Source organism: Ursus maritimus, unplaced genomic scaffold, assembly GCF_017311325.1.
Source record: "Ursus maritimus isolate PB19 unplaced genomic scaffold, ASM1731132v1 scaffold_3, whole genome shotgun sequence".
Lineage (NCBI taxonomy): Eukaryota > Metazoa > Chordata > Mammalia > Carnivora > Ursidae > Ursus > Ursus maritimus.
This window is the reverse complement of record NW_024425563.1, coordinates 60,667,995-60,680,120: the sequence shown is the minus strand read 5'-3', so window position 1 is coordinate 60,680,120 and position 12,126 is coordinate 60,667,995. Positions and strand designations below refer to the sequence as shown.

General features: G+C 37.4%; 1 protein-coding gene across 1 annotated transcript in view; it reads right to left on the bottom strand.

The window, feature by feature from the left end:
- VWDE (von Willebrand factor D and EGF domains) overlaps positions 1–12,126 on the bottom strand; it is an 84,763-nt gene that overhangs the window by 59,967 nt on the left and 12,670 nt on the right. The window contains exon 3 of the mRNA XM_008686528.2: positions 4,844–5,781. Within this exon, the coding sequence (XP_008684750.2) occupies positions 4,844–4,904 (61 nt within the window). The 5' untranslated portion in view covers positions 4,905–5,781. The remainder of the gene's footprint in view (positions 1–4,843; positions 5,782–12,126) is intronic.

Sequence of the window (12,126 nt, the reverse complement as noted above, 5' to 3'; positions counted from 1 at the left end):
GGGCTCCCTGCTCAGTGGGGAGTCTGCTTCTCCATCTCAATCTGCCTGCAGCTCCCCTTGCTGTGTTCTCTCTCTGTCAAACGAATAAATAAAATCTTAAAAAATAAATAAGTAAAAAATAAATAGGAATATTATTACAATAAATTAGATAAGTTAGATGAGACTGACAAATTCTAAAAAGACACAAACGACAAAACTGACTCAAGTAGAAATAAGCAATCCAAATAGGTTTATATCATGTAAAAATATTGAGCTAAAAAAAAAAAAACCCATAACACACCCATAAAGAAAAGGCCAGATTCAGATGGCATCAATGCTCCATTTTACCAAACGCTTAAAGAATAATACCAATTCTTCACAAACATAAATAATATAAAAGGACAGAATACTTCCAGACTTCTATGAACCCAGTATTACTCTGATATCAAAACCAGAAAAAAGACACCACAAGAAAAGAAGACTGCAGGCCAATAAATCTTTTGAATATGGATGCAAACATCCTCAGCAAAATATTAGCGATGTGAATCCAGAAATTAGACAAAGAATTATAAACCATGATCAAGTGGAATTTAAACCAATTGTAAGGTTGATTTAACTTCCAAAACTGAATCGACGTAATATACCTTATTGATAAAATAAAAAAATAAAAACTCACAAGTGCTTTTCAGCAGACCCAGAAAAATCATTTGAAAAAAATCTAACACGCTTTTTTGATATATATACCGAAAAAACTAGGAATAGAATGGAACTAACTCAACCTGATAAAGAGAATCTACAAAACAAACAACCCCAAAAAACCCCCCCAAAAAAACAAAAACCAAAACTCAAAAACCCTCCAGTTTTCATCATACTTGATGAAAAAAGACTGGGTGCTTTCTCATAAGATTAGGAATGCCCACTCTCCCTGCTTCCATTCAACATGGTACTTCAGGGTCTAAGTAGAACAACTAGGCAAGATAAACAAATAAAAGGTATCCAGGTTGGAAAAGAAGAAGTAAAACTATCTCTAGTCACAGAGGACATGATCTTTTATGTAAAAATTCCTAAGAAATCCAAACACACAAAAGCTACAATGAACAAGTTTAACAAGGTTTCAGGATACAAAATCAAGATACAAAATTTAATTATACTCTTATACATGTGCAATGATAGAAAATGAAATTTAAAAAATCGATTCCACTTATATAGCTTCAAAAGAACAAAATACTTAGGGATAAATTTAACAAAAGAAGCCCAAACTTACACTCTAAACATTGCACAATACTGTTGAAAGAAACTGGAGATCTATGTAAATGGAAATACATCCATGTTCATGTTCATGGATCAGAAGATTTAATGTTGTTCAGATTGCAATTCTCTCCAAATTAACACAAAGATTCATCAAATCCCTATCAGAATACCAAGTAACTCCTTTGTAGAAATAGGCAAACTAATTCATAATTCATATGGAATTTCAAGGGACACAGAAGAGCTAAACCAATCTTGAAAAAGAAAAACTAAATAGGAGGAATCATATTTTCCCATTTCATAATTCACTACAAAGCACCAGCAATCAAAACAGCATAGTGCTGATATAAGGATAAACATAGACCAATGAATAAAATTGAGAGTCCAGAAATAAACCCACATTTCTATCTATGGTTTTCAACTGAATTTTGGCATATGGGTGCCAAGGTCATTTAATGGGGAAAGGACAATCTTTTCAACAGATGGTGCTGGGAAAATTGGATATTCACATGCAAAAGAATAAACCTGGACCCTTATGCTGTACCATATATAAAAATTAACTCAAAATGTACCAAAGACCAAAATACAAGAGCAAAAACTATAAAGCCCTTAAAAAAATTGGGGTCAATCTTCATGACTTTAGATTTGGCAACAAATTCCAAGATATGACAACAAAGTACAAGCAATGAAAGAAAAGACAGAAAAATTGGATTTCATTAAAATTAAAACTTCTTTGCTTCAAAAGACATTATCAAGAAAGTGAAAAGACAACTCACAGAATGGGGAAAAAACTGCAAATCACATATCTGGTAAGAGAATTGTATCTATAATACACACATAACTCATACAACTCGACAACAAAAATAACTCATATAGGGGCGCCTGGGTGGCACAGCGGTTAAGCGTCTGCCTTCGGCTCAGGGCGTGATCCCGGCGTTGTGGGATCGAGCCCCACATCAGGCTCCTTCGCTATGAGCCTGCTTCTTCCTCTCCCACTCCCCCTGCTTGTGTTCCCTCTCTCGCTGGCTGTCTCTATCTCTGTCAAATAAATAAATAAAATCTTTAAAAAAAAAAATAACTCATATAACTCACCCCAATTTTAAAAAACTGTTAAAGTATCTGAGTAATATTTCTTCAAAGAAGATATACTAATATCCAATAAATACATGAAAAAAGCTTGCCATCATCAGCCACCAGGAAAGTGCAAATCAAACCACAAAGCAATGTCACTTCATTCATAATAGCATGGCTAAAATAAAAATCTCAATGTTGACAAGAATGTGGATGAATTAGAACCTTCACACACTTCTATGGGACTACAGAACAGCACAACCACTATGGAAAACAATCTGGCTGTTCCTCAAAAGGTTAAACAGAATAATTCCATGATTCAGTAATTCTGCTTCTAGTTATATATATGCCTAAGAGAAATGAAATCATGTGTCCACACAAAAACTTGTACCACGATGTTCAAAGTAGTGTTATTTATAATGGCCCAAAGGTGGAAAAACCCCAAATGTTCATCAACTGATGAGTATACATACAAAATGTGGTAAATACTTAGAATGGAAAACTATTCCACCATAAAAAGAGATGAAGGACTAAGTATGGTACAATATGAATGAACCTTGAAAACATGACGCTAGGTAAAAGAAGTCAGTCACAAAAGACAACCTGTTATATGATTCCATTTATATAAAATATACAGAATAGGCAAGTCTATAGAACAGAAAGTAGGTCAGAGATGGATGGCTTACAGTTGGAAAGATGAGAAGGTATTGGAGGCAATAGGGGATCGAAAGCCAGAGTACTGAATTTCTTTTCAAGGTGATAAAGATGTTCTAAGACTGACGGTAGTGGCCGCACCTATCTGTGAATATGTTAAAAACCAGACCACTGGACACTGCAATAACTACTGGACACTGTAAATGAGTGACTTGCGGCTGTTTGAAAAAAAAAATCATTTTCTTCCTCTCTCCTATCTCTATTAAAGATTTAAAAAGTTACCAACTTTACCATGATATGAGCTTAGAACCTGGTAAGGGCTAATATTTGCCTTCAGTAGAGAGATTATAAAGCTATTATATAGAGGCAAGAAGGGGTTCTGTGATCTATAGTCAATACTGAAGCAGATTCTCTTTATAAATACTGGTCATTTTTCTGGAAATATTTTATCTAACTGTAACACATGCATATTTAATGTTATTACATGTATGTTTAACAGTTCTTCAGGAAGACCTAGTAAATCTGTAAGCAAACCAAAGAAGATATAGACTAATGATACCTTGTTAAGGCATCATTTCAGGAGGGACGCCTGGGTGGCTCAGTTGGTTAAGTGTCTGCCTTTGGCTCAGGTCATGATCCCAGGGTCCTGGGAGAGAGTTCTGCTTTGGGCTCTTTGCTCAACAGGGAGCCTGCTTCTCCCTCTGCCTTCAGCTCCACCTGCTTATGCTCTCTCTGACAAATAATATCTTCAAAAAAAAAAAAAAAGGTATTTCAGAAAATAATAAATTGGGTTTTTTTTTTTTTTAGAGATTTGATTTTATTTATTCGACAGAGATAGAGACAGCCAGCGAGAGAGGGAAACAAGCAGGGGGAGTGGGAGAGGAAGAAGCAGGCTTATAGCGGAGGAGCCTGATGTGGGGCTCGATCCCAGAATGCCGCGATCACGCCCTGAGCCGAAGGCAGACGCTTAACCACTGTGCCACCCAGGTGCCCCTAAATTGGGTTTTAATATTATTTTAAAAGTCTTACATGAGATAGTGCTTGCTCCTCTCCCTCCCTTTTTTACAGAGCAAATTTACCTTAGTAAAATAGACTGAGATTAACATGAAAACAAAACTATACCCTAAACAATTATAAATGTTGCACATAATTCTTTTTTCGAAGTTGTACACAGATCGGATTTCTGAAAAATATAAGGAAATTTATAAGAATAAGTTACCTTTCACTTAATATTCCTATCTATATATACACAAAAAACAACCAAAAAGAGCTAATTAATGTTTTGTTTTAACTTCACTGAATTCTAAACTGTTTTCGTTGTCATGGATTAAAGAGGCTGGAGTGGCGCTATTTTTTCCGTGCAGTTCTCTTACAGCAGCAAGAGGGGTTCTAATAGATATACTAAAAAAATCACACACAAAACTTAACTTATTTTTTTATTTTAGGGATAAAGTGCTCATCCGTTACTTATTTCCAGCGGTGGGGTGGGAGTGGGGTAGAAATCGCGCAGTTTAGAACTGAACTCTTTTCGGATAATTCGGATTCACTTGCCGCTAGGATGCCTGACATATCCAGTAAAAGTTTCCTACAGTAAATTAAAGGGACCTTAAAGACCGGGATATCAGGAGGAAACAATCAGAGGAACAGTAACAGAACTGAGGGTCTTAGAGCGGGAGAAGAGGAGGCAACAACCTCCTGAGCGCAAAGAAAAAAAAATGGAGAGCTGAAAGGCTGCAAGCTGACCAAAGACTGTGGTAAGGGAGGGCGGTGAGACACAAATATCAGATTCGGCCATAAAAATGCTCAAGGACGTTCCGTTATACAGGAAGTCAGCCCCCTTCTCCCAAAGGCCGGAGTGTCGTCCCAGCACTCCCTGCCGCCTGTGCCCTACCTTGCCGACCTTGCCCCGGGGCCAGGAGCAGCAGCGCCAGCGCCCAGACACGGCCGAGCATCGCTGCTGCAGCGCGTGAGGTCCAAGGTGTCGCAGAGCCTGGGCTGTGGGTGCAGGCAGGATGGGGACACCTCGGCCCGCCTATCACAGGACTTTTTCAGTCCGTTTCTGCACAGTCTTCAGGGTCGCTGCGTGTCCTCGCTCTGGGACGCTGTGGTCCTTTCAGGAATAGCTGCGCTGTTCTTCCGCGCCGCCAAGCGTGCGGCGACGCCTCCCTCCGAAGCCCCACCCACCCGATGGAAAGCCACGCCCACTTTCCCTCCCTGAAGACCACGTTCTGCGCTTCCTGGCTGTGGCTCCACTACCTCTGATCTCAATAGCAGTCACACGTCCACGGGACAAGCTCACGGAGTATAGCATGGCACCTCGCGTCTCACAGTTTTAACAAATGCTTTAAGAAAACTTGATAATCCTAGAAATTTTTCAGATGGACCTCCAGTAAAAGCAGGCTTGCGAGGTTCTGTTGGAAGAGGCAGTGCCCTTGATAACACCTGTAGACGGATTCATTCTTAACCTGATAATTGGGGATGCTGATTTGCCTCCAAAGGCACACATGCTTCTCAGAAGTTGCCCCTGTACCCTCAGGCCTCGGTGATGAAGGATGGGAGGAGGGAGTGGAGATTAATGCTGCAACACTGATAGCTCTCTTCCTCTGCCTCTGACAGTTTTGAGAAGTGGAAGAGACTTCCAAACATGTGGGGTTAGCCATCTTGTATTTGCTGGTGATCCGTGTTCCTTCAGTTGTCCAGTGGTGACCCAGTAACTCAGGATCCTTCAGCACATGGTCAAATGACTCCTAAAGTTGCCCCAGGGATGGTCTTCAGTCTGAAGTTATCTTCCTATGTGTGGTTCCCTCTGCAGAAGAAGAAGGTGCCCACCTGAAAAAAACAAAACAAATAAAACCCACAACTGTTTTGCATCATTTTAGTCATTAAATGAAACCTCACTTTCCTAGTTTTTCTTTGGCAGTCTCAGTTCTTAAATCCCCTTATCCATCACCTGGAACTTCGCCCTCAGAGCCGGTACCTCCAAAAGGTAGTCCCAAGGTCCTGGTGGGTTCTAGGAGTCAGGCTGCAGTGCCGCCTATAGATTTGGAGGACTGAGGCTTGGATGAGGCATGGTGATAAACACAGGAGATGCCCAAATGCATAAAGAAGTTCTTCTAAAAATGGTTTGTAATTGGGTGCCTGGGTGGCTCAGTTGGTTAAGGGTCTGCCTTCAGCTCAGGTCATGAACACAGGGGACCTGGGATCAAGTCCTGCATCAGGCTCCCTGCTCAGTGGGGAGTTTGTTTCTTCCTTCCCCTCTGCCCTTCCCACCCACGCGTGCTCTCTCTCGCTCACTCACTCTCTCTCAAATAAATAAACAAAATCTTTAAAACAGATTATAATTTTTTTATTTGAAAGAGAAAGTGCAATTAAAAATTTTTAAACCTGTTTCCAAAAGTGTTAAGTATTAACCCATTTTGGGAAAAAAAATCTTTGCAGTACACGAAACTTATGTGTAACCCCCTTTTACATGCAAAGAAGGCACCCAATTATATATACAGAACAAAAGTGAAATATAACTTTTTGGTGGGGTTGGGCAGATGATTTTCATCTTCAGGCCTAATTATGGAAGAACACTTTAAGGTGAGCAGGATGAAAACCCAGATAGTTTTTAGTGTACATCTTTTGTTTCAGCTTATAAAGTCCTAATAGAACTGGGACAGAGGGGCACCTGGGCGGCTCAGTTGGTTAAGGGGCTGACTCTTGATTTTGGCTCAGGTCAGCATCTCAGGGTTCTGGGATCCAGCCCTTTGTGGGGCTCCACACTCAGTGGGGAGTCTGCTTGAGATTCTCTCTCTCCCTTTCCCTCTTCCTCTGCCCCTCTCCGCTCCCCTCCCCCTGCTAGCTCTCTCTCTCAAATAAATAAATAAATAAATAAATAAATAAATAAATAAATTTTTAACAAAAAACTGGGGCAGAAAAATAACTATCAATTGTCTCAGTCTATTTGTGAAATCACAAGGAATAAAGTAATAGTTATAAAAAAGATTAAGTTGTAACAGTCTTCTTGTAAATTTTTTTTGTCCAACAATATCTGTAGAAATGCAATCAACTTTTATACTTTCTTGGAGGACAACATTACTTACCTAATTTTCAACAAACCCTGATTATACAATTTAAAATACAGTGGGTCCCATTTTTCCCTTCAGTTTTTGACTGATGAATACCCTTTTATAAGTTTACAGTAGACTTGTAACAACCAATTTTCCTTGATATAGTGAGTTAAGATGGAAAAAAAAAAACCCTAAATTGTTTTCCAAATCTCAATGAAAAATTTATTTAAATTGGTGTGGGTCTGCAAGAATACACCAAATAAAAATTAGTTACAGGATTGTGGGGAAAAAACAAAGTAATAAAAAAGATGTTTTAACATATATCTATTGAAGTTCATCAAAAATTGGTATAAGATTCAAACAATTTTCACTTTCCCCTTATTTTTGAAAAGGAGAAAAAAACAGTGGATGCATGGTACCCTTAGAGTAAATATAGATGGCACTGGGAAAATGCAGTAGATATCACTGAAAGAGAAATAGTATAGAATGTCTGAGGGAAGACAAAATGAAGCCAAGAGTTAATAAGTTTTTAATAAGTACAATATAACTTGAATAAAGAGAAAAGCCCATCAACAGAAACTTTCAAATGATCATATATATATATATATATATATATTTGTCTTTGTTCTTTTCCAAAAAGAAAATAACTCAGTACTTGTCAGGTTCATTTGCAAAATGATGATGAACTTGTCTGGGTAAAACCCTCCCAAATTCAGAGGGCAGAAAGACAGCAAATGAAGTGCACAAACCTTGGAGTCAGGACACCCGGGCTCTAATCCTCGATCTACTACCTATTTACTGGCTGTGTAATCTTGAACAGTGCACTTAACCTCTCTTAACCTCATTTTTCTGCACAATGGGAATAATGACAAAAATACCTACTCCACAGAGTTTAAGTAACAAAAGTGTATATATGTGTGGGGGCGGATACTGAGAAGGAGTCTGAAGAGAGAGCACTTAGCATCTGGTGCAGGGTAACTGAAGTGAATGCATGTAATAGTTTATTGTTAATAAAGGTGCAATACCACATAATGATTCTTTTTCCTATGTCTTGTTATTATATAAAGGTGCATAGTTTCTCAGTGTTACCCTGTAACAGCGTACAGTATAATTTGGAGTAAATTTATTGAAAACACACGTTTATATAACATGTTAATTCCTTGGCCAGTGCGTGTTTTACTAAATGAGAGAGTCTGGCTGTCTCCCAGATACATCTACTTTTTTTGGCAGTGGGGGGAGTTAATAGGAAATAGCATCAGGGGGAGTTAATGGCATTACCAAGTCAATACTTAAGCTTCAGAAATTAATGTCTTGGCTCTGGTTCCAAGTTTATACTCAGGAGGCTATTGCTCCCAGATAGAGAAACTAAATGGAATAGATATCTTGGTCCCAAGAATAGCAAGTTGCTTTTTCTTAATGAGGAGTGAACTAGAGATTTGATACATTAAAGAAAATCTATTAAGAACATCCATTAACTGTGAATTTTATAATGTTTATTGTGGGCATGCCTCTAGGAAATAATGTGGAAAAATGGGAGAGAGGAGCTGTGTGCCTTGGCATGAATGCTGGTTAGAAGAATGAATCTTTCCATACCCATGTTTGAAGCAGCGTTACTCACAATAGCTAAAGCATGGATGAAAATCAAGTGTCCGTTGATGGATGAATGGTAAGCAAAATGCGGTATATGCATAGAATGGAATATTACTGTTTTAAAAAAGGAAAGAAATTCTGATACAATACAAACATAGATGAACCCTGAAGACATTATGCTAAGTGAAATAAGCCAGTTCAAAGGACAAATAATGTATGATTCCAGTAGGCGAAGTACTTACAATAGGGAAGTCCATAGAGACAGAAGGTAGAATGGTGGTTCCTGAGGACTGGGGATGGGAGCAATGGGGAATTATTATTTAATAATTACAGAGTTTCAGTTTGGAAAGATAAAAAACTTCTGGAGATGAATGGTGGAATGGCACAACATTGTGAATGTACTTACTGCTCCTGAACTGCACACTTAAAATGGTTCAGATGATAACTTTCCGTTACATATATTTTGCCACAATAGGGAAAAGTAAATTAAATGAGTGAATCTTCCACCCATCATCCAGAAAGCAAACCCTTTATTTAAACAGATTTGAACATTGGCTTGAAGGAGATTTTTTGAAATGTTCAGTAGAGTAAAAATAGCTTAACGTCTAATTGAGTTTACTTTGGGACATAAACTCATACATACTCACAGAGGTTGACAAATTGCTTACACCTCAACCAGCCATGCAAAACCCCATAAATTGCAACATAGAACATAAGATTTACCAGCTAAGCAGTTTTCCTATCTTGTTGGTCACAATACTTTACATAATACTGAGAAATTACTTTTCAGAGATTTGTTTCTGTCATTTTTATACAATAAAAGCAACTTTTATGAATGGTTATTTTAATAAAGAAATTAACTTGTTTCAACTTAATATTTTCCACAGTGTGATTTAAAAATGAGATTGGAATACTAACGTTCCTTTGAATGCAGTTGGAAAAGGTGTATATTATCCCTTTGAACAGCCATCTATATACATAAGTAATACTGTTTGCATCCGAAGTATATATTATAAAATGCCTTTATAACTGAAATGTCTGGCTAGTAAGTATCATGATTATATTTGAATGTTATTTAGATTCTTCTAGAAGACTTAAATAAAACGTTGTAGCAGGTGGGAAAACTATGTAGCATTTCTATTTTTGTTTATATGATTTATGTTATCATCCCTTTCTAAATCATGAAGCATTTTGAGCCTCATAATTATAACTTGTAATATATAATTAAATTCTGCAACTATAGAAAGAATGTTTGATAATATTGGAGCAGAAATTCCATTATTTAGGAAATGGATAGTTAGATTTATGAAAAAAATCCAATAAATGTCAGTAAATTTAGTTTTTGTCCAATTCTCCTACTCACCCTAATCCAATTTGAAATAAGCCAGAATTTTATAAGATGAAAAGCGATTTTTTACAATAGCTTTATTGTAAACATAAATATAAAATTCACCTGCTTTTAGTGTATAATTCAATGAATGTAAGCATATCTACAGAACTGTGCAACATCACCATAGTCCGATTTTAGAACATTTCCATCACTCTAAAGATAAGCCTCATGCCAACGTATAGTTGCACTCCATCCCAACCTGAAGATTTAAGCAACAACTAATTTCTTTCTGTTTCCATGTATTTGCCTTTCTGGACATTCTATAAAAAATGGAATATATGTTGTTCTTTTATAACTGACTTCTTCCACTTTTTGAGATTATCCATGTTGTAGCTTTATCAGTACTTTATTACTTTTTATTGGCAAATAATATTCCATTGTCTGGATATGGTGCATTTTGTTTAGCCATCAGTTGACAGTGGGGTTGTTTCCACTTTTGGGTCATTGTAAATAATGCTGCCATGAACATCTGAGTGTTAAGTCTGTGTGTGTACATGTATGTTCATTATTTTAGGTAGAGATCTAGGAATGGAGTTGCTGGTCACGTGATACATCTACGCTTCACTTTATTTTTATTTTTTCAAAGATTTTTATTTTACTTATTTATTTGTGAGAGAGAGAGAGTGCACGCATGAGTAGGGGGGATGGGCAGAGGGAGAAGGAAAAGCAGACTTCCTGCTGAACAGGGAAAGTGTTGCCGGGCTCCATCGTGGGACTCTGGGATCATGACCTGAGCTGAAGGCAGATGCTTAACTGCCTGAGCTACCCAGGAGACCCTCCTATGCTAAATTTTTTTAAAAAAAATTTGGGGGTCTTTTTGGGGGTTGTTTAGAGAGAGAAAGAGTGTGCAGGAAAAGGAGGAGAGACAGAGGGAGAGGGAGAGAGACAGAATCTCAAGCAGAATCCATGCTCAGCACAGAGCCCCACATGGGGCTAGATCTCACAACCCTGGGATCATGACCTGAGCCAAAATCAAGAGTTACACATTTAACTGACTGGGCCACCCAGGCACCCCTCCTATGCTAAAGTTTTGTAATTTAGCTAATACAACACCTCTAGCAAATTTCTCTGAGCTTGAAGGCAAGTTAACAGTCCCGCCTCCCTACAATATGCTCCTGTGACTACCCTGTTGCATTGATCCCTGGGTTTAAATGTGACATTAAGCCTGCTACTTAAACTATCCAGAAAATGGAAATAATATAATAGTGCTTATCATTTTGATGGCATAAATATCAAATAAAATTACAAATATATATACATATATATTTATCTATATATAATATGTAGCATAATGCATGTCTAATACTAAATAATTGACAGAGCTACTTTCTGTATATATCTATATTATTTATAAGCACTGTTTATTGAAATATTCTATTCAGTATTTTGTGGTGGAGTAAATGTACCAATCAGAATATGCAATCTAAGTGGAGAGGGACATTGTCTTAGTCATCACTTACTGCTAGCAACTATATATAATGACTTAGTCCCAACTGAGCTAGAACCATTCTGCTCTATGGATGCTCCCCAGCTTTTCCTCTAAGTTTGGCAAAATCTTTCTGTAAAGGGACAGATATAAACATTTTCAGACAATAAGGTGTCTGTTGACACTACTTTCCTGTCATCACGGTCGAGTGAAAACAGTCATAGTGGTTGAGTGAAAACAGTCATAGATAATATGTAAATTGTTGGGTATGGCTGTGTTACAATAAAACTTTATCCCCCAAAACAGACCGCAATCAGATTTGACTTGTGGGCCATAGTTTGCAGATCTTTCACAGATAGTTAAGAGATTATTTGTATCATTATCTACATGCCTTGTGCATAGTGAATTTCTTTCTTTCTTAATTTCTAAAATATATGATCTTACTTTTTGTTGGAATATTTTAAGCCTATCTTAGAATTTCTGTATTTTCTTACCTGTATACTAATAAAAACAGTAAAAAAAAAAGATATTCTAGTTATATTTGAATAGAATTTACCTATTTTAGAGCTGGAGAAGTCACCAAGGTCAATGGTTTTTAAGCTTATTTTAAGACAATTTGTCCAAAAAGAAAAGTATGTATCAAAGGCTCAGATTGAAGATGAAGTAGAAGTCCTGAAGCCCTACCTACCAGCTCTGCAGAGGACAGTTTGGGAAAC